General features: G+C 41.9%; 1 protein-coding gene across 1 annotated transcript in view; it reads left to right on the top strand.

The window, feature by feature from the left end:
• The first annotated feature begins 2,734 nt into the window (after positions 1 to 2,734).
• cdc42 (cell division cycle 42) overlaps positions 2,735 to 23,858 on the top strand; it is a 33,065-nt gene continuing 11,941 nt past the window's right edge. The window contains exons 1-2 of the mRNA XM_084167338.1: positions 2,735 to 2,800; positions 23,621 to 23,761. Coding sequence (XP_084023464.1) covers positions 23,657 to 23,761 — 105 coding nt within the window. The 5' untranslated portion in view covers positions 2,735 to 2,800; positions 23,621 to 23,656. The remainder of the gene's footprint in view (positions 2,801 to 23,620; positions 23,762 to 23,858) is intronic.

Below are 23,858 nucleotides of genomic sequence, written 5' to 3'. Positions count from 1 at the left end.
GCCTTATCAGCAGGTGGCCATGGGGAACACCCACGCCATAGGTCTCTCAAGTCCTCCCAAACTCACGAGTTATTGCCCTGAGGACATACCCACACCCCCCCACACACACACACATCATCATTGTTAAGCACACACACATACACACACACACACATACACACACACACACATACACACACACATACACATACACACACACACACATACACACACACATACACACACATACACTTACACACACATACACACACATACACACACATCATCATTGTTAAGCACACACACACAAACAACCCCTTCTCTTAGGCTGGAGACAGAGAACCCGACTCAGAGCCAATGAAATGGAGATGACCTCGACCAACTCATCAGGACCAATGGGGAGATCAGAACTACTAGAATCAACCTACTTTATTTTATTGTATAAAATGTCAGCACACAATGTTTAGGGGCGCGCTCTCAGATATCTCCCTACGAGGTTGACGAACGCGTCCGTGCACGCTATTTTCAGATATCTTTACCTCTGAATAAACTGCCTTATATTATACAATCATCCACCTTGTCCGAAAGTCTCTACTTGGTCTCCGTTCTCCAGTAAACTTGTTTTATCAACAAACTCTAACCTTAACCCTAACCACACTGCTAACATTAACTCTAACCTTAAATTTAGACCAAAGAGCACTTTTTTGTTTTCATGAATTTTTACGACATAGACCATTTTGACTTTGCGACTGTGCTATCTAGTGGAAACCCCTTGGTACGTATGGTCAGAGAGGAAAAGACGAAGCGACAGGTTTCACTCTCGACAAAATCTGTACAAAATAAGCCCAATCCGTTTCCATGGTCTTATTTTGGACCTACATTTGTCGCCTGCCTTCCCGCCTTTGAGACAACGACTCAGGGCGGAGACATGAGCATCTTGTCATTAAATACTTATCTCTGATATGGTGCACAATATGTGGTGCAGAGATATGGTGCACAACATGTGGTGCAGATGTAAACAACACCATAGAGAATGATAGAGGCCTCCAGTGGCCAAAAGGCATATTAAAATGGGCAGCGCAATTGAGGGCTTACGTCATTTTAATGTAGTCAACTTGGTGGGACTTCCAACTTCATTGGCTGATCCCTCCTGGTGACCATGTTGAAGTCTTGTCCAACCGGGTCTTCAGGAGGGATCAGCCTATCGTGGAGAAGAAAATGGACTACTTCAAAATGGAGATAGCCTCAATGGCGCTGCCCATGCTGTCACAGACTCTACAGTGGTACAGATATAAAGATTAGTCCTCTATCTAACTCTATGAAACAACACAGCGACCTATTTCCGCTGTCTGACCGGAAAATTGCATTTTTGCCACCTACTGGACTGGAGTGTTTATTTTATTTTACTTTTAGTATGAAGGCACATTTAGTCATAAAATATTTTGATAACCAAATCAAACAGCATATGGAAATAAAATATGGAGATGGAATATTCTGGTTAAAATTAGTATTTTAGATGGGTTATTCTCTCTGTCTCTCTCTGTCTGGCTGTCTCTCTCTCTCTCTCTATCTGTGTGTGTTATGAGTATTTGCTTAGTTATAGACCTCTGTCAATCAGCAAGCAGGATCAGAAGAACTATCAAGAGAGACACTGTAAACATCAACAGTAAAACTTTACACAATAGTTTATGTTGCAGTCACTGTGTCCCAGATTGTAGAAGTGTTGGTTGGATAATGGTCAGGTAACCGTGTTGAGGACATAGTCCTGAGAGGGGAGACAGTGTTGTAATGCGTTTTGCATCTTATTCCAAGAACCCAGTTATGGGGTTGCAAATGGTGGAAATAGTGGTCATCATGCTGACACAGTCAGAGCTTAGTGTTTAATGTAGCTAACACAAAATTGTATATTTTTTCTATAGTGATCTTTTGGTCTCAATTCCATGCTTATCTGTCCATATGAAAGACACTGATTAAATGGCCGGTAGATATTTTTGGTGACACTTCACAGCAAAGATACAATCAGTTTTCAAACCACTATATTGATTCTCTTTGATATAGTACTCTGCCATCTAAGGGCATTTACATTTTAGTTATTTTGCAGACACTCTTTTCCAGAGCGACTTACATGAACATAGTACTATATTAAAGAGAATCAATATAGGGGTTTGAAAAATGATTGTATCTTTGCTGTGAAGTGTCCCCAAAACATATTCTGGCCATCTAATCAGTATCTTCCATATGGACAGATAAGCATGGAATTGAGACTAAAAGATCACTATAGAAAAAATATACAATTTTGTGTTAGCTACAGTAAACACTAAGGGGCACAGAGATTTTTCACCTTGTCAGCTCGGGGATTCAAACCAGTGAACTTCAGTTACTGGCCCAACGCTCTTAATCGCTAAGCTACCTACTATTGTATTGGAGCCCTTTGAGTAGTGGAGTAAAAATAATAATGATGGTCAAAATAATGCTCTTGTGTGAAGGCAATATTACTGTAAACACAGCTGTCCATATTCTCCCAATCACTATAGCAGGTGATTGCGAAAAGATGTAAAAGTCAGGTCTTCTCATAATTTGCATTACCACAGAGTAAGATAATACCAGTATTGTACTGCACTATTCTTACTAGGGAATATATTCATGTTCACTGTTATTGAAATGTAAGTCATTTGGAGTCAATCAATCAATTTTGCTATAAGTGATTTCTTATTAGCATGTCACGTATTACGTTCTACGCACGTGCCCCTGTACTTTTGACTAGAAAGCCCCTAGTGCGAACCTGCCAACGCCCGGCGCAGACACAAATAGAGAGGCTACGGTACGGAAAATGACTATTTTTTCATAAATTCTTTCTTCTCGTATAGTAGCTAGTTACTATCTGTGTTATTACTAACATGTCACTATCAACGTATGTATCTGGTTGTTTACTTCATTGGAGATAAAATGTTTGATTTTGTAATCTCATTCAACAACAGCATCCGCTTGCTAGCCAATCTAACGTCGTTAACTATGTATGGTAGCTACTGCAAACTAGCTAGCAAGAGGAAGCTGCTAGCCAATCTAGCTAGTTAAGTCAACGCTAATCAGACATTTTCAATTAAATGATAGCTAACGTTATCTAAATGAGCTAGGGGATTAACGTACTTTACATAAAGTAATCGATCTATCTGACAGGGTTTGTATGAAAACAATTAACGTAAATATGATTGACACTATTACTAGCTGTTAGCTAGCTAGAATGGCGATGTTCGCTCACTGCTGAAAACCGCCAGGGAGGGTTGTTAACGTTACTGCTGGGAGGAAGCCAGGAGGAAAGACTGAACGATGGTAGCCAGCTCAGAATGTTCCATTACTTCACAACGTAGCGTGTAATGTTCATTTACCTAGTTAGGTGTGTTATTATTTTAACCAGTTATTTTGATTGTCGACCATTTCCCTACCAATGTTTTAGAATTGTCAGACAGATAGATTAGGCCATCGAATAGTAGCTACGAGTCATCATTAATTAGCTAGCTGGCTAGCTCGTAGCTAGTTATTAAATGGATAGCTGTACATCGGGTATATGGTTGTGTAGAGCTGATTTCCCCCTTCCACAGTGCCATTGTCAGTGCTGATAGAAAAGCAATTAAACTGTTGACTTTCTGTGGTACATTGATTTCATTTGTTTGGTGTACTGTATTTATTGACAGACTAACGTTACACTCAGAAGAAGTCATAGACCTTTGAATGAAGTGTTTAAGGTTATGTGGGTTGGCTAGCAGTGCGTGAGTCAGTGTGTTTTCTATATAGGCTGTAGGAAGGAAACAGGGAGGCTGTGAATGATCACTAAAGCCTTTCAGAGTGCGTAAATCCGGTGTAATACCAGACACTGCCTTGCAGATAGAGCTGCTTTTGGTAGATTATACTGCACAACATTGTACTGTAAACCCAGATGGGAAAGTCCCTGAAAGTCATTGCACAGCTGCATTCTGTGTCTCCCTGCCCCTTCTGTAAAAGTGTCCTAGGTGGGAGAACAGATTTCACCTTTCTACACTAAATTTCCTGATGTTTCTCTTTACTACAGAGAACACCTGCATCTGCGAAGGGGTGGGATGGTGAATCTTCTTTTGACATTCTTGGAATATCTGGGCACCCGCTAGCATTAGTTCAACATTAGACATGTGTATGTGTGCGTGTTTGGAGATGGAGACAGCGCTTTACAGTTGTAATAATGACTGCATCAGCCTTGATCCACTCATTTGTGTTTGTAGGCCAGCCAGCACTCTGAAACAAGGCCAGCCAGGCAGTGAAAGTAGCTGACAGACAGAATCAATACTGCCCGAGCGGTGTAATCTGAGTCCACATTGCTAGGTATTGGTTGGCAACTATTGAAGTTGTTTCCTTTTAAGTCCAGAGGCCTACAGAAAATGATGACATTATGGAGAGATGTGTGTGTAACATATGCGATCCCATGTTCTCACGGGCATACATGCAACAAAGGTGGTGGCTGTAACCGCTACATGGACCAAACCCCACGGTGTTGTGGCTCGTTTGAGGGTCCATCCGGTTTGACTTGGCCGGTGCATTGGCCTTGGCAGAATTCGCTGTGTCTGTTTTATTGAAAACCATGACATCTGGGTTTGTCATGCATGTCCCCCATCTGGAAGCATCATAATTGTAGTAGGCATTAACAGTGTTGAGTCACAGTGTCAGTGCTGATTTAAAAGATGGAAAGATGGACGTACGGCTAGCAGTAGGCTTGGAGGGGCTGGATGTGGCAACGTTTGGACCACTGTCAGTTATTGTCAGGCAGACGACCTTAAACAGTGCTATCACTCTTTAACTTTGTCTCAGCATCACCCCAGCCAGTGTCCAGCTGCCTGGAGCCAGTGTAGGAGGAATACACCCTGATCAGGCTGATGTGTGTGTGCTGGAACGGGGGGATGGTCAGCCCCTCATCCTCAGGTTGTTGGTGTGTGGAAGGAAGATGTCCATCTGTGCATTAGTTTATGTTCTCTCACTCCCCCTCGCTCTCTTTCTCCCTTTCACTCGCTTCTTCCTCATTGCTGCAGAGCTTTGCGGAGGCTGCACACACACACCCATCTAGGGTCCCTCTGCCTGTTTTGCCAGCCCCCCACTCCCTTGCCTGGGGAAGCTGTGGCCTAACCTCTATGATGAATAGGCTGGAACAAGGGGTTCCGGAAGTGGATTCTCAATCCTAGTAACTCGTGGTGATATCAAATATATGCGATAGCGATATTACTGTGCAACATAAATGTTATTTTTTTTTGCAGAGATTGCATGTGCCGTCATGTGTTCACTAACAGATCACGTGACTTGTTTCTGATACAGACCGCAATGTTGTATGGAATAATTTGTTTGTTTACCCCCAAACTCTGGTATGTACACAGTCTTGTACCCTTGATGGTATTTTCCTCATATCACAGTTTTTGTAGTCCTTTTAGTCCCTGTCATCCCGTATACGGGTTGAAAATAGCAGATTTTGTCATTGATAAGTCTAAATTGGAACGCAGTGGCTGTACAGTAATATTCTACACGTCAGAGCTCAGGTTCTCTGCTTCACAGCGCTTTATAGGTTTTGACCGACAGCAGTTCTGAATGACAAGCTTATTCCCCCATCCCTCCCGCTAATTGTGCTACTTTTGCACATTTGTTGTTTGACTGAGGGAAATGCAGTAAATTGAGGAGTCGATGTGTTCTGAACGATGAGAGGTTGAGGATTATAATAAATACAGCTTTGATGTCATACAAGCTAACCACACACCCATGAGTCCAAATGTGCACTTCACATTTCCATATTTGAAAACTCATGTAATTTACAGTATCAACGTTTTATGATCGCTAAATTTGTTCCACAGTTACAAGGATGACGTGTTATAACCTGGGTTGTCCTAAACAGAATGAGCCTATGTTTGTCGAATTGTGATGAACATTTGCCACGGAACACGCACTTGAATGCACTCATGACTCCATTCTATGTGCACCAAAATCTGTTTGCAAGTGTGCTTGCTTCAGTTCCTCAATGGCAAAGCTAGGAGAGCTAAAAAAAAAAGAGCACCTTTTAATTGGGTAGTCGCTAAAAATACATTTGACTGGTCATGCTTATCGGTCTATAGGTTAATTAGCATAATTTAGTGGAATGAAATTGTTGCGTGTGTATTTTCGTTAGCCATGTATCTCATTTATCACACGTGCACAGCATACAGAGCCTAGTTTGAGGAGCGGAATAGCGATCACCTGTCAGACAGCGCGAGAGCAGCTCCTCTAAAAGCTGGTACTGGAGTGAAACGTGCTTTTGTAAGCCCAGACATTGCGCAACAAACAATTAAAAAGAGCGACTATTTTTATTTTTCAGTGTCAACTCGTAATTAAAGCTGGCCTCCCAGTGCATAGGCTATAGTCAACAGTAGGCAGACGATCAGCGCGTCACCCACCACTTTGCAATGTGAGTTTGAAGCAGTATAATTGTTTGAAACCTGAACGTTTGTCTTTACTTCAAATAATGAGGCGAGGCATGTCTTACCTTGCTTCAAGGTAACCTAGCCAAAATCCAACCATAAAAGCATGGAGGCAATTATTTTATAAAGACTTCCTCATGCCATTACCCAGAATTTCTCTCCTGTTCTGTTGGTTTTCATATCAACTTTCTTTCGTTGTCCAGAAGCCGAAGGCACAATCCTAGTCATATTAGCAACCCATCCTAGTTATTGCTATTAGATTCCCCCTCTTTCTAAGTTTTGTAACAGAGGTTTTCATCTCTCACATATGGAACCGCTCGCATTAGGTGCAGTGTTTAGAACATTTTGGCAAATGTTTGAATATGACGTTTTATTAGCTGCTTCATTACAGGAGGTGCATGTTCAATAATAGACTATAGCCTTTTGACTGTAAGACAATGTTTCCATTAAGCTTTTAATGAAAAATGTAAGTTCTTTGTATGGATGCATAGTACATTCTGTTGGTCATGTAATCTTACTGTTTAGAATTTTTATTTACAGTTTGTTGACCCGTTAATGAGGGTTGGTTAGTCGGCAGCAAAATTGACTGAAATGTGCATTCCTACACCTTATAGTTGAAGGCTCTTTCCTTGAGTCATAAAAAGCGCATTGAAATTGCTTAGGAACTGGGTACAGTTTGGAGAAGTGTGTGGACACCAGTTATAATAATAATATAAATAATATGCCATTTAGCAGACGCTTTTATCCAAAGCGACTTACAGTCATGCGTGCATACATTTTTTGTGTATGGGTGGTCCCGGGGATCGAACCCACTACCTTGGCGTTACAAGCGCCGTGCTCTACCAGCTGAGCTACAGAGGACCACACCAGTTAGACCTCTTATTCAAACCCTTGTAATAGTTATCTTGCACCTAGTCCAACATTTCAATGCATATTGTTATGTTACTGAATATATCCAGAGTATTTTCAGATTTTGTTATTGACAAATCCTGTGAAAAGTTTTATAAAATAAAAAAGGTAAAATGCACATGAAATCAAGTGTAATGTTTGGATTCAGTCTTGTGAGGTGAACTGTTGTGTCCTAACCTTTTGGTCTGATAATTTTCCCATATCCAAAGTGTTCTCTTTCAATTGCTACCATGGTCATTTAAATTAACTTTTTATAGTTCTTCTGTTAGGGCCAAATTGAAATGTTTCTATTTACACTGAACAGAAATACCCAACATGTCTAGTGTTGGTCCTATGTTTCATGAGCTGAAATAAAACATCCCAAAAAGCTTATTCCTCTCATTGTGTGCACACATTTGTTTACATCCCTGTTAGTGAGCATTTCTCCTTTGCCAAGAAAATCCATCAACCTGACAGGTATGTTATATCAAGGAGCTGATTAAACAGCATGATCATTACACAGGTACACCTTGTGCCGAGACAATAAAAGGCTACTCGAAAATGTGCAGTTTTGTCACATAACACAATAGATTTCTCAAGTTTTGAGGGAGCGTGCAGTTGGCATGCTGACTGCAGGAATGTCCACCAGAGCTGTTGCCAGTTAATTGAATGTTCATTTCTCTACCATAATCCGCCTCCAATGTTGTTTTAGATCATTTGGCAGTACGTCCAACCGGCTTCACAACCTCAGACCACATGTATGGCGTCATGTGGGCGAGCGGTTTGCTGATGTCAACAGTGTGCCCCAGGGTGGCGGGGGGTTATGGTATGGGCAAGCATAAGCTACGGACAACGAACACAATTGCAATTTAAATGCACAGAGATACCGTGACAAGATCCTGAGGCCCATTGTCGTGCCATTCATCTGCCGCCATCAGCTCATGTTTCAGCAGGATAATGCACAGCCCCATGTCGATAGGATCTGTACACAATCCTGGAAGCTGAAAATGTCCCAGTTCTTCCATGGCCTGCATACTCACCAGACATGTCACCCATTGAGCATGTTTGGGATGCTCTGCATCGACGTGTATGACAGCGTGTTCCAGTTACCGCCGATATCCAGCAACTTCGCACAGGCATTGAAGAGGAGTGGGACAACATTTCACAGGCCACAATTGACAGCCCGATCAACTCCATGCAAAGGAGATGTCGCACTGCATCAGACAAATGGTCACACCAGATAAATGGTCACACCAGATACTAACACATTTTCTGATCCACGCCTCATACTTTATTTTCAAGCTATCTGTGACCAACAGATGCAGATCTGTATACCCAGTCATCAAATCCATAGATTAGGGCCTAATGAATTTATTCCAATTCACTGATTTCCTTATGAACTGTAACTCAGTAAAATCTTTGAGATTGTTGCATGTTGTGTTTTTTATATTTTTGTTCAGTGTATACAGTGCATTCGGAAAGTATTCTTTACTTTTTCTACATTTTGTTACGTTACAGCCTTATTCTAAAATGGATTAAATAGTTTCCCCACCTCATCAATCTACACACAATACCCCACAATTACAAAGCAAAAACTGGTTTTTAGAAATGTTTGCTAATTTATAAAAAATAAAAAACATTAAATTTACATAAGTATTCAGACCCTTTACTCAGTACTTTGTTGAAGCACCTTTGGCAGCGATTACAGCATCGAGTCTTCATGGGTATGACGCTACAAATTTTGCACACCTGCATTTGGGGAGTTTCTCCCATTCTTCTTCTCTGCCGATCCTCTCAAGCTCTGTCAGGTTTGATGGGGAGCGTTGCAGCACAGCTATTTTCAGGTCTATCCAGAGATGTACGATGGGATTCAAGTCCGGGCTCTGGCTGGGCCACTCAAGGACATTCAGAGACTTGTCCCGAAGTCACTCCTGCGTTGTCTTTGCTGTGTGCTTAGGGTCGTTGTCCTGTTGAAAGGTGAACCTTGTTGGCTGCTTTTCCTTCACTCTGCCGTCCAACTCATCCCAAACCATCTCAATTGGGTTGAGGTCGGGGGATTGTGGAGGCCAGGTCATCTAATGCAGCACTCTATCACTCTCCTTCGTGGTAAAATATCCCTTACACAGGCTGGAGGTGTGTTGGGTCATTGTCCTGTTGAAAAACAAATGATAGTCCCACTAAGCCCAAACCAGATGGGATGGTGTATCGCTGCAGAATGCTGTGGTAGCCATGCTGGTTAAGTGTGCCTTGAATTCTAAATAAATCACAGACAGTGTCACCAGCAAAGCACACCCTCACCATAACACCACCTCCATGCTTTACGGTGGGAACTACACATGTGGAAATCATCCGTTCACCCACACCGCGTCTCACAAAGACACGGCGGTTAGAACCAAAAATCACAAACTTTGACTCCAGACAAAGGACCAAATATCCACCGGTCTAATGTCCATTGCTTGTGTTTCTTGGCCCAAGCAGGTCTCTTCTTATTGGTGTCCTTTAGTAGTGGTTTCTTTGCAGCAATTCGACCATGAAGGCCTGATTCACACAGTCCCCTCTGAACAGTTGATGTTGAGATGTGTCTGTGACTTGAACTCTGAAGCATTTATTTGGGCTGCAATTTCTGAGGCTGGTAACTCTAATGAACTTATCCTCTGCAGCAGAGGTAACTCTGGGTCTTCCATTCCTGTGGCGGTCCTCATGATAGCCCTTTCATTATAGCGCTTGATGGTTTTTGTGACTGCACTTGAAGAAACGTTCAAAGTTCTTGAAATGTGCCGTATTGACTGACCTTCACGGCTTAAAGTAATGGACTGTCGTTTCTCTTTGCTTATTTGATTGGTTCTTGCCATAATATGGTATTTTACCAAAAAGGGCTGTCTTCTGTATACCCCCCTACCTTGTCACAACACAACTGATTGGTTCAAAAGCATTAAGAAGGAAATAAATTCCCCAAATTAACTTTTAACAAGGCACACCTGTTAATTGAAATGCATTCCAGGTGACTACCTCATGAAGCTGGTTGAGAGAATGCCAAGAGTGTGCAAAGCTGTCATCAAGGCAAAGGGTGGCTACTTTGAAGAATCTCACATATAAAATATATTTTGATTTAACAACTTTGTTTGGTTACTACAAGAAAAAAGAAACTTCCTCTCACTGTCAACTGCGTTTATTTTCAGCAAACTTAACATGTGTAAATATTTGTATGATACAGACCAATGTTGTCACTGGGGGTTACCCGTGCTTACTCAGGAAGTAAACAAACTCAGCATGGCCGCTGAAAGTAAAAAAAATAAAAAAAAATGCATTGATAATGTTTAAGAATTTAAGACCTTTTATTATGCCATGTGATGTGATCACATGCAACGCTCTGGTTAGCAGAGCAGATTTTTCACCTAGTCTGCTCAGGGATTCAAACCAGTGACCTTTCGGTTACTGGCCCTACACTCTTAACCACTAGGCTACCTACTGCCAGGAAAATCAGGTTTTTATCTGCACTGGGCCTTTTAAGAGTCCATGTTACTGCAGAAACAGACAACCACAATGCCTGGCACAACCACAATGCCTGGCACAACCACAGCCTGGCACAACCACAGCCTGGCAGTCCCGTCTTCACTCAGCTGTTCATTCCACCAACCGTTATGCTGGTTATTTTATTTTCATGACTGTCTTCAACCATAACCCTTTGTTATACGGTCATTGTGCCAGCCCTATTAGGAGCTGCTGCTGGGTGCTCTGAATCACTTGTGAGTTGTCAGTGAGTGGCTTTGTGAGTTCTAAGCTGTGCGTTGTTGTGATCTAGCTGTGTGTGCCACATGTGTGCTGACTGAGCTGTGCTATGCTGTGCATCACTTCTAAACAGATGACGTTATGCCTCAGCTTAAAGCCGCAGTGACCCACTGTCTGCATGTGGAGCGCGAGGGGGAGGGGAAGGCTGGCTGGTCAGTGGGCGAATGGAGGGAGAGCAATAGAGGGAGGGGGGTGTAAAGGGTCGTCTGTCACACTGTTAATGCAGCTTGGCTGAGGATTCAGCCTGTTTCCCTGGGCTAGAGGACAGCCTGGCTCTCAAAGGGAGAGAGTGAGAATTTAGGCTAATTCAAATGTGTTGTGCCAATAACCTCAGACAGTCTAGTACTCTGTGCGTGTGTGGATATGAGCAATTGATTTGCTGCTAGATGTTAGTGTGCTAATGAAAAGCGTAATTTAGGCCTAGCTGTCAAATCAGTGTCTTACGTTTAGTTTGATCCGGGTTTTTTTCTCTAAAAGAAAACTGTCGTTGCTTACTGGTTTCCTCACAGTTTCTCTCTGTGTGTACTGATCCGCCTCCAGTAAAACAAATGTCAGCCATATTGTGACCTTGGTCTTGTTCAGTCTATGGGTACAGAGTAGATGGTTAAACTAAAGATAAGTGTGAGCTGAGAGGGATGTGCTGGATCAGTGTGAGGTGTGTGTGTGTGTGTGTGTGTTTAAAAAAAAATATTCTCTAGCCTCACAAAACCCAGCGTTCTCCCTCTCACTGACCGAGCCCATTTATCTATGCCAGCAGCCCAGCTCTGCTGTATGTGTGACCCTGCACAGCCCTGCCGTGTATGTGTGGAGAACACTACTCTATTTAAATGACCCAAATGTCCTTCCCTCTGTCTGCAGTTCTCTCCATTAGGGCAGTGTCTGGAGGTGTGATGTATAGTTACTGTACAGGCCCCTGTCCCTTCCCATCACCCAGATCTATCAGATGAGTGGATAAGTAATATTCCTGATGCGCCATTCAACCCATTTGAAGGCTATTGAAGCCATCCCCATAATGCAGAAGGGTTTGTCCTGGGAAAGGTGTTGTTTTACAGACCGGGCCTGCCTTGGCTATGGAACCAGAGATGTCTTGGTGTTGGCCCTTCTATAGTCACTGTTGCACTCCTTAACCAAAATGTATTTCTCACTGTACTGAGACGTGGTCTCTGTGGCTAGATAAAGATGATGAGAGGGGGACAGAGCATGTGTGTGTGTGTGTGTGTGTGTGTAATTAAAGCAGTGTTTATGTAATGAGCAAGTGTGTAATGACCGGGAGAGAAGAGTAAGGTGTGTGTGTAATGAGAGATGGAGTGTGTATTCAGAGAGGTTGTGTGTGAGGGTAGCGAAATAGAGGGAGGGAGATGGTGTCTGTTGTTTTAATAGAGGTAGGTACAGTGGGGAGAACAAGTGTTTGATGCACTGCCAATTTTGCAGGTTTTCCTACTTACAAAGCATGTAGAGGTCTGTAATTTTTTATCATAGGTACACTTCAACTGTAAGAGACGGAATCTAAAACAAAAATCCAGAAAATCACATTGTATGATTTTTAAAGTAATTAATTTGCATTTTATTGTATGACATAAGTATTTGATACATCAGAAAAGCAGAACTTAATATTTGGTACAGAAACCTTTGTTTGCAATTACAGAGATCATATGTTTCCTGTAGGTCTTGACCAGGTTTGCACACACTGCAGCAGGGATTTTGGCCCACTCCTCCATACCTTCTCCAGATCCTTCAGGTTTCGGGGCTGTCGCTGGGCAATACGGACTTTCAGCTCCCTCCAAAGATTTTCAATTGGGTTCAGGTCTGGAGACTGGCTAGGCCACTCCAGGACCTTGAGATGCTTCTTACAGAGCCACTCCTTAGTTGCCCTGGCTGTGTGTTTGGGGTCGTTGTCATGCTGGAAGACCCAGCCACGACCCATCTTCAATGCTCTTACTGAGGGAAGGAGGTTGTTGGCCAAGATCTCGCGATACATGGCCCCATCCATCCTCCCCTCAATACGGTGCAGTCGTCCTGTCCCCTTTGCAGAAAAGCATCCCCAAAGAATGATGTTTCCACCTCCATGCTTCACAGTTGGGATGGTGTTCTTGGGGTTGTACTCATCCTTCTTCCTCCAAACACAGCGAGTGGAGTTTAGACCAAAAAGCTCTATTTTTGTCTGTTCAGACCACATGACCTTCTCCCATTCCTCCTCTGGATCATCCAGATGGTCATTGGCAAACTTCAGACGGGCCTGGACATGCGCTGGCTTGAGCAGGGGGACCTTGCGTGCGCTGCAGCATTTTAATCCATGATGGCGTAGTGTGTTACTAATGGTTTTCTTTGAGACTGTGGTCCCAGCTCTCTTCAGGTCATTGACCACGTCCTGCCGTGTAGTTCTGGGCTGATCCCTCACCTTCCGCATGATCATTGATGCCCCACGAGGTGAGATCTTGCATGGAGCCCCAGACCGAGGGTGATTGACCGTCATCTTGAACTTCTTCCATTTTCTAATAATTGCGCCAACAGTTGTTGCCTTCTCACCAAGCTGCTGGCCTATTGTCCTGTAGCCCATCCCAGCCTTGTGCAGGTCTACAATTTTATCCCTGATGTCCTTACACAGCTCTCTGGTCTTGGCCATTGTGGAGAGGTTGGAGTCTGTTTGATTGAGTGTGTGGACAGGTGTCTTTTATACAGGTAATGAGTTCAAACAGGTGCAGTTAATACAGAAAAACTAACAGGTCTGTGAGAGCCGGAATTCTTACTGGTTGGTAGGTGATCAAATACTTATGTCATGCAATAAAATGCAAATTAATTACTTTAAAATCATACAATGTGATTTTCTGGATTTTTGTTTTAGATTCCGTCTCTCACAGTTGAAGTGTACCTATGATAACAATTACAGACCTCTACATGCTTTGTAAGTAGCAAAATCGGCAGTGTATCAAATACTTGTTCTCCCCACTGTAGTTTGTGTGTAACAAGCATGAGTGGTTGTTCAGAAGAAAATGGAGGGGGTGTTGTGTAATATAGGCTTGGGTGGTATCCAAATTGTCATACCTTCATACCAATCTTGTGCCATACCGGGATATTTGGTAATACCTGCACTGAACACAAGGGGCGCCATTTTCAAATCCCACTCCGCCTTTGTAATCCAAAAGTTAGCAATGCTAATAAGTACATGTCAAATCCCATAGAGAATGCTAATTCAATGCTAACGAGCGCATTGGGAACATTTTATACAATCTCTGACCTAAACTATTTTCAGGATCGTAATCTCAGCTCATAAAGTTATACAAGTAACACAAACATGTTACTCACAGTTTGCTGCACACACAAAATAAATATTAAAAAACAAGGCTCTTGATCCGGGAGAGGATTCTCTGCTGTCATAATGCGAAGCTTGATTTTTGGAAGAACCTAACCACTTAGCTAGATGGCTAACTAGCTACTAAATTAGCAAACCAAATGCACAACTACAGAGCGTTTAGCACATTTTAGACAGTTAACTTAATAGTTAAGATATCTAGCTGGCAAACATTTGGTTGTGAATTCCATACTGTAACTAAATCACCTGGCGCGTGCTGAATAAAAGTAAGTGACTCACAAGGCTCTGGTCACTTACCAGTAGTCCCCAGTCACAATGACAAGTGTCATAATTAAAAATTGTGACCGGTGAAATGAAGAACATGATCTTTATCTCCTAGCGTATTGCACAAGTTGACTTCAGATATTTACTTAAAGTAGCTACAAATATTCAAATTGATAAAACAATTCTAAGATAGTTTCAACTGTATTGACTGTATTGAAAAACCATCTTGTGGCTATTTCCAAATACCCCGGTATACACCCAAGCTTAGTTTAATAGTGACTGGCAGGTAGGGATGGGGATTTGAAATAATTTGACTATTCGAATAGTATCATTACTTTTTGTGAGAGATTCCCCCCCAAAAATGTGTAAGTATCTTTTTAAACTGAGCACTACCGCGCGAAGGAGGGAGGCTTGTGCACTATTGCTACAGCTGCGGAGGGTATGGGTCGGTGTGTGTGTGTGTGTGTGTGTGTGTGTGTGTGTGTGTGTGTGTGTGTGTGTGTGTGTGTGTGTGTGTGTGTGTGTGTGGCGAGCAGACGGAGAGAGAGAGAGACTCTAAGGGAACTTGGCTACTACCAAGACTAGCTAACTCGTAGCAACCACAATGTTTATCATCCCATATAACAGTGCCTGTCTTGAGTGGAGTAGCCTAGAGAAGCTAGCTAATTGAGGCCACATGCTGTGCTTTCTTCCCAATCCCATTCAGATAAAACAACAGCCTACCTGTTGGGTTGCTCATTGTAGCCTACTCCTTCTCATTTCGCGAACTTTTAATTCTGTAATTGTATTGCATTAGTGAACTCACTCCACTTTCTACACATTGAGCCTCTTTTCCGCTTTGATTGGCCAACATAAACAACAAGCTACACATGTGAAGGCAACCGGTCATCTACCTGTCTTTTTTATGGGGCACGCGGAGCTAGTCAAAGTTTGTTTTATTAAATTAATAATTTATAATGGTATATCCTTATGTAAGAATCACCTTTTTCACAAAAATGAATACTCCTACAAGTATTTGAATACTAACATCCGTTCAGATATTTAAATAACTGTGCACATCCCAACTGGCAGGCAGACTCCATGTTATCTGCAATAGTCAAGCAGAGCTCTGTCTCACCTTTTTAACTGGGTGAACATCAGCACATCATGATCCCAACTTGTCGTCTTCTACAACTCTGGTTCTCGCGTTCATTTAGGGGACATTATGCTGTCACTACCTCAGTTGCAGTCCAACCACAGTGCTTGGCATGAATGCGAATGAAGACAATTGACAGTGTTTTCCACTAGTGCCAGCAGTTGGCTATACAGCCGATTTAGTCATTTTCAGCCGGGTACTTTTTCTACTTAAATTATTTAGGATACTTTTCAGTTCGCTAGTCTGAAAAAAGTCTGCAGAGCCCTCTTCATCTGGAATGAACGATATGCATCTTCTAGCAAGCTATTGATATGAGAGGTGCCTGTCAGTCACAAAGTGAGGGATGACAGGGAAACACTGCTGGTTTGTCTGCTGTCTATCCAGCCTCTCTGTACCTGGGTGTGTGTTGTGTGCGCTGTGGTTGCAGTCAAATTTCTAAACTGAGGGAGAACGCATTCATTTGCACGTCCCATATAATGTGATTGAATTTGCACATCCCATATAATGTGGTAATGGTGAGTCGAAATCCGCTTAGCCTATTTGTTTTCTGGCACATTTATTTTATTTTGTGTGCAGAATCTGACATTAACGATGGCCCGCCGTGGCCAGTGGATCTCGTCAGTCACTGGCCTGATAGGGCCAGTACCTTTTTCAGTGCCTTTTTCCATTCCAGTTCAACATTTACCTTGGCCCGGTTTCCCGATAGTGATGGAATTTAGGCTTACGAGTGTTTTTTAACGATATCTTTCCTACAACGGCGGAAGATGAAACATGCGTTTCCCCAAAACACCAAGCAGAGAGAATGTTCGCTAAGTGCGTCGATACTGATAGGATCGAAAAAAACTGACTGCTTGCTCGGATCAGCTTTCTACATTCAAATCTTACCTTAACGTTAGAATTATTTCATAATACTGACGACGGATCTACTCTTAGAGAGATTACCAGCCACGGCTGCAAATATTGACGCGGCTTATTCTAAGCACTGATTTTGGCACATTGCGCACATGTTAGGCTACACGTCATTAAATATATTGTGACAAATTAGACAGTAGCCTACAAGTAGTAAAATATAACTAAATTGAGTAGCAAAATATAACAATTGATTGAACATTAAATGTATTTCAATATGATTGAAATAGGCCTAAAGCCTATACGGTTGATATTTTAATGCAGTCATTTCGGTTTTGATTTGAAGTATATTTTTATACGTCGCTTGTTTATCAATTGCAAAGGCATTGTCGACTATTTGTAGTCAGCTTTGTGCTGAAGTTATCAGCGGTCACAGACGGATAAACCATGTGTTTATGATTAGCGGAGGTTTGTGTATAAAGTGACGCTGGTGCGCAAAAAAGCAACTAACGACACACTTAGCTGTTCTAAGTTAGTTTCCAAACATTTTCAAGTGCAACATTAATAACAATGGTTTTGGGAAACCGCTTGGAGATTTAAAGATTGCTCCTACGAAGGTTCCAACAATGAACTTAGCCTTAAAATGCTTTTGGGTAACCGGGCCCTGCTCTATCGTCTACGGTTGAAGACTATGCGCGTGAATGTCATGCTATTTGTATTTGAGCAAAATGATTGGCTGTTCATTCAAGCACAATCACGCTCCCGCGAGTCAACTTCTCCAGCAGTACATAAATTGATGCCTTCACACCGCACACACGAGCTGTCGAGCAAAAATAAGCACCCATCAATCTACTTATTTATTTTAGGGTAAGTGATTTACAAATGTAAACCTTTAATAGTGAACATGCTAGCAATATGCTGGCTACTGTTGATAGTCTGCAAAAAGAAAGCTACAAAAACACCTAGCATTCGTCTTGGTTAGCCTACTGTAGCCATATCTATCTCTTTTGGAACTTTTGTCTTAAAGGGGCAGCATCCTATTTTCAAATCTTGTCAAAATGACATACTTTAGAAACAAATAAATGCAATTAAAACAATGCAAGTGCTTGTCAAATTCTGAATGAGACACTGATGAAGTGTGTACAGCCTGCGCAAAAAAACTAAGCAGAGCTCATGCCTTTCATGTGACTTTTCAAATCATCATTAGTCATGCAGCCTAAGAATGTATAAAAAATCAAAACATATAGCCCAACATTTGTATCAGAACTAAAGTTAAATTAACTCTAAATTAAGCATATAGGAGTACCGGTTTCTTTGTTAACCGCTCAACACAGAATAGCTGCATGTGCGCACTCCCTCAAATCGTTTGGAGAAAATATCCTTTCTATTTTATTCAGCTTTGTTCAATTGTATTCTTGATACTATAAAATAATTAGATGGAATTCTAAGCAAACCTTGTCTGCTAAATGAACTAGTGTAGCCCAGAACCATATGGCATAGCCAGATCAGGGCCTAACATAAGGACAACTCAGAGTATGCTATTATGTTCTTCTGAAGTAGACGATATTTTCTTCATATGTTTCTTTAGACCTGTCTAAAATAAATAATGGATTTATTGTGATTGTGTAGGCTATATTACATGGATTTATTAGACTTTTTAAAATGTAGATGTTTCATATGCAGCTACGGAGTGGTGGCGCATAGGTTATTTTCCTGTGTTTTGATTGACGAACAGCAAGCTTGACTACATTATAAAAGGTGTCGAACTGACTGAATAGAGTAAATCTCCTATATCCCTTTGCTATTCATAAATCATACATTTGTTATGTCCAGGGTATCGCATCGGGACAAGTAAGCTAAAGATCTTGTTTGTATTTTCAATATGAAGTCCATCAGGACTTGCCAGACAGTGACGTTGAAGTGAGTGACTTGTCAGTAGCCTACCGAGTTGCATCAGTAAGAGAGCTGTTCATTTAGCTCCCTAATTTGCATAATGGTAGGCTTTTTGGCGATTATCTGCAGATTAAATTATGAAAACATTTGATGAAGATGGTGAATCTTCCTCAATGCAGGAACAATATGTAGGCTAGTGGAGAGAGCTTCACTCTGGACCAAAATATGAAAGAAAACGATTTTTTTTTTTTTAAAGCTAATGATACTTGAATGGTATTTTCAAAGATATCAATATAGGTGTACTGATTTTAATCAGTGTTGACAATGGAGTGTTGCTTTCTGTCTAGCAAAGCCCATGTTTAACACCTGCTTCATTCTTCAATCATACCTGTATTGCAGATACAGTGCATTGGGAAAGTATTCAGACCTCTTCACTTTTTCCACATTTTGTTACGTTACAGCCTTATTCTAAAATGGATTACATGTTTTTTTCCCCCTCATCAATCTACACACAATACCCCATAATAACAAAGCAAAAACTGGTATTTAGACATTTTTGCAAATGTGTGTATGTGTATATGTGTGTGTATATATGTATATATGAAAAATATCTGATTTACATAAGTATTCAGACCCTTTACTCAGTACTTTGTTGAAGCACCTTTGGCAGCGATTACAGCCTTGAGTCTTCTTGGGTATGACGCTAAAAGCTTGGCACACATGTATTTGGGGAGTTTCTCCCATTCTTCTCTGCAAATTCTCGCAAGCTCTGTCTGGTTAGATGGGGACTGTCACTGCACAGCTATTGTCAGTTCTCTCTAGAGATGTTCGATTGGGTTCAAGTCCGGGCTCAGGCTGGGCCACTCAAGGACATTGAGACTTGTCCTGAAGGCACTCCTGCGTTGTCTTTGCTGTGTGCTTAGGGTCGTTGTCCTGTTGGAAGGTGAACCTTCGCCCCAGTCAGAGGACCTGAGCGCTCTGGAGCAGGTTTTCATCAAGGATCTCTCTGTACTTTGCTCCGTTCATCTTTCCGTCGATCCAGACTTGTCTCCCAGTCCCGGCCGCTGAAAAACATCCCCACAGCATGATGCTGCCACCACCATGCTTCACCGTAGGGGTGGTGCCAGGTTTCCTCCAGACCTGACGCTTGGCATTCAGGCCAAAGAGTTCAATCTTTGTTTCATCAGACCAGAGAATCTTTGCTTTAGTTGCCTTTTGGCAAACTCCAAGTTGGCTGTCATGTGCCTTTTTACTGAAGAGTGGCTTCCGCCTGGCCACTCTACCATAAAGGCCTGATTTTGGTGGAGTGCTGCAGAGATGGTTGACCTTCTGGAAGGTTCTCCCATCTCCACAGAGGAACTCTGGAGCTCTGTCAGAGTGACCATCGGGCTCTTGGTCACGTCCCTGACCAAGGCCCTTCTTCCCCAATTGCTCAGTTTGGCCGGACAGCCAGCTCTAGGAAGAGTCTTGGTGGTTCCAAACTTCTTCGATTTAAGAGTGATGTAGGCCACCGTGTTCTTGGGGACCTTCAGTGCTGCAGAACTGTTTGGTACACAATCCTGTCGAAGCTCTACAGACAATTCCTTCAACCTCATTGCTTGGTTTTTGCTTTGACATGCACTGTCAACTGTGGGACCTTATATAGACAGGTGTGTACCTTTCCAAATCATGTCCAATCAATTGAATTTACCACAGGTGGACTCAAGTTGTAGAAACATCTCAAGGATGATCAATGGAAACAGGATGCACCTGAGCTCAATTTCGAGTCTCATAGCAAAGGGTCTGAATACTTATGTAAATCAGGTATTTGTTTTATTTTTAATACATTTGAAAAATATTCTAAAAACCTGTTTTTGCTTTGCCATTATGGGGTATTGTGTGTAGATTGAGGGGGGAGGGGGGAACAATTTAAATCATTTTAGAATACGGCTGTAACATAACAAAATGTGGATAAAGTGAAGAGGTCTGAATACTTTCCGAATGCACTGTAGCTGAGAAAGTGCTTCTTAAAAGGAAGCTTAACCACTACGGGATCGGTGTCCCATATACGGGACTGTTGAGCTAATGTGCGCTAATGTGATTAGCATGACTGTTGTAAGTAACAGCAAACTTTCCAGGACAATAACATGTCTTATAAAGCTTAAATTCTGGTTAATCAAACGGCACTGTCCAATTTACAGTAGCTATTACAATGAAGAAATACCATGCTATTGTTTGAGGAGAGTGCACAACAACAAAAAACGTATCACGGCAACTGGTTTGATACATTCAAAAAAGTATTTAGTCAGCCACCAATTGTGCAAGTTCTCCCACTTAAAAAGATGAGAGAGACCTGTAATTTTCATCATAGATACATGTCAACTATGACAGACAAATTGAGGAGAAACATTTCCAGAAAATCACATTGTAGAATTTTTTATGAATTTATTTGCAAATTATGGTGGAAAATAAGTATTTGGTCACCTACAAACAAGCAAGATTTCTGGCTCTCACAGACCTGTAACTTCTTCTTTAAGAGGCTCCTCTGTCCTCCACTCGTTACCTGTATTAATGGCACCTGTTTGAACTTGTTATCAGTATAAAAGACACCTGTCCACAACCTCAAACAGTCACACTCCAAACTCCACTATGGCCAAGACCAAAGAGCTGTCAAAGGACACCAGAAACAAAACTGTAGACCTGCACCAGGCTGGGAAGACTGAATCTGCAATAGGTAAGCAGCTTGGTTTGAAGAAATCAACTGTGGGAGCAATTATTAGGAAATGGAAGACATACAAGACCACTGATAATCTCCCTCGATCTGGGGCTCCACGCAAGATCTCACCCCGTGGTGTCAAAATGATCACAAGAACGGTGAGCAAAAATCCCAGAACCACACGGGGGGACCTAGTGAATGACCTGCAGAGAGCTGGGACCAAAGTAACAAAGCCTACCATCAGTAACACACTACGCCGCCAGGGACTCAAATCCTGCAGTGCCAGACGTGTCCCCCTGCTTAAGCCAGTACATGTCCAGGCCCGTCTGAAGTTTGCTAGAGTGCATTTGGATGATCCAGAAGAGGATTGGGAGAATGTCATATGGTCAGATGAAACCAAAATAGAACTTTTTGGTAAAAACTCAACTCGTCGTGTTTGGAGGACAAAGAGTGCTGAGTTGCATCCAAAGAACACCATACCTACTGTGAAGCATGGGGGTGGAAACATCATGCTTTGGGGCTGTTTTTCTGCAAAGGGACCAGGACGACTGATCCGTGTAAAGGAAAGAATGAATGGGGCCATGTATCGTGAGATTTTGAGTGAAAACCTCCTTCCATCAGCAAGGGCATTGAAGATGAAACGTGGCTGGGTCTTTCTGCATGACAATGATCCCAAACACACCGCCCGGGCAACGAAGGAGTGGCTTCGTAGGAAGCATTTCAAGGTCCTGGAGTGGCCTAGCCAGTCTCCAGATCTCAACCCCATAGAAAATCTTTGGAGGGAGTTGAAAGTCCGTGTTGCCCAGCGACAGCCCCAAAACATCACTGCTCTAGAGGAGATCTGCATGGAGGAATGGGCCAAAATACCAGCAACAGTGTGTGAAAACCTTGTGAAGACTTACAGAAAATGTTTGACCTGTGTCATTGCCAACAAAGGGTATATAACAAATTATTGAGAAACTTTTGTTATTGACCAAATACTTTTTTCCACCATAATTTGCAAATAAATTCATAAAAAATCCTACAATGTGATTTTCTGGATTTTTTTTCCTCATTTTGTCTGTCATAGTTGACGTGTACCTATGATGAACATTACAGGCCTCTCTCATCTTTTTAAGTGGGAGAACTTGCACAATTGGTGGCTGACTAAATGCTTTTTTCCCCCACTGTAAATAATGTACCTTCAGTAATCTTGCTCTGATTTGTCATCCTAAGGGTCCCAGAGATAAAATGTAGCGTAGTTTTGTTTGATAAAATAAATTTTTATATTCAAATGTAGGAACTGGTTTCTACAGTTTGAACCCCTGCTGTCTCTAGCTCCTCACCCACCACGCCTGGCCATCTAGATGTGTGAAAATTAGTGTATAAGCTAATGATCCATCATGTATGGCATTCCTGGGAGTGTGTAAATATTTTGTATTACCATATCATGTTTGTATGTTCTCTATAGTTATGTACTTGAAAATGTATCAATTCAGCACATTTGGGCAGACTTGATACAAAATAGTCCAGTATTGCAATGCTTCACTGGATCAATTTGAAACTTTGCATACACGCTGCTGCCATCTAGTGGCCAACATCTAAATTGCGCCTAAACTGCAATATTATATTGTGGCCTTTCTCCTGCATTTGAAAGATGATGGAACAAAAATAAATATAAAATGCATGTCTTTTTGTTTGTATTATCTTATACCAGATCTAATGTGTTAAATTGTCCTACATTAATTTCACATTTCCACAAACTTCAAAGTGTTTCCTTTCAAATGGTATCAAGAATATGCATATCCTTGCTTCAGGCCCTGAGATAAAGGCAGTTAGATTTGGGTATGTCATTTTAGGCGAAAATTGAAAAAAAAGGGTCCGATCCTTAAGAGGTTAAAGCCTGTGTAAGTCAGCAGACTCTTACAGGATTCTTTAAAGGCCCAGTGCAGCCAAAACAAATGTGTTCCTTTTTTATATCATATTGTAAAACAGCAGATGAAACTAACACTGTAAATGTGTGATAAAAAATAAAAATTATCAGTGTTATTTCCTGATAGTTGCTGGTTGAAAATACAATCTAGCATTAGAATGTACCAGAGGCCACTAAACTAGAGCTTGTTCGGTCAAAAAAACGTAATACCCCTCCCCCCAGCCCAGGGGAGCCTGGCCGGCTACTTTTTCTATTTGGCTGGCTACTCCATGTGCTTGTGGAAAACATTACAATTGAATTTTCATTGAAGTTTAATCTTATTTTAGAATAGTTTCAACAGGGTGCTCAGGAGTGCTCATGTTAGCCTGTCGTTTTGACACTACTAGCTATCCCAACGGCTCTAAATCTGACTGTCACTAATCTTTCTCTCCCCCTTTCTCTCAAGATCTTGAATGAGTAAAGAGGATTCTAAAGCACAGCTATGCAGACGATCAAATGTGTTGTGGTGGGGGATGGAGCTGTGGGTAAAACCTGTCTGCTCATCTCCTACACCACTAACAAATTCCCCTCTGAATACGTACCCACGGTAAGTACCTTATGTTCACACTCACACTCACACTGACACTCACTCAGTCTCTAACCCCCTCCCTGTCTCTGTCTCTGTCTCTGTCTCTGTCTCTCTA

The sequence above is a fragment of the Coregonus lavaretus genome (genome assembly GCF_964263955.1).
Source record: "Coregonus lavaretus genome assembly, chromosome: 8".
NCBI lineage: Eukaryota > Metazoa > Chordata > Actinopteri > Salmoniformes > Salmonidae > Coregonus > Coregonus lavaretus.
Note: the sequence above shows the minus strand (reverse complement) of the source record. Positions and strands in the feature narration are given on the sequence as shown.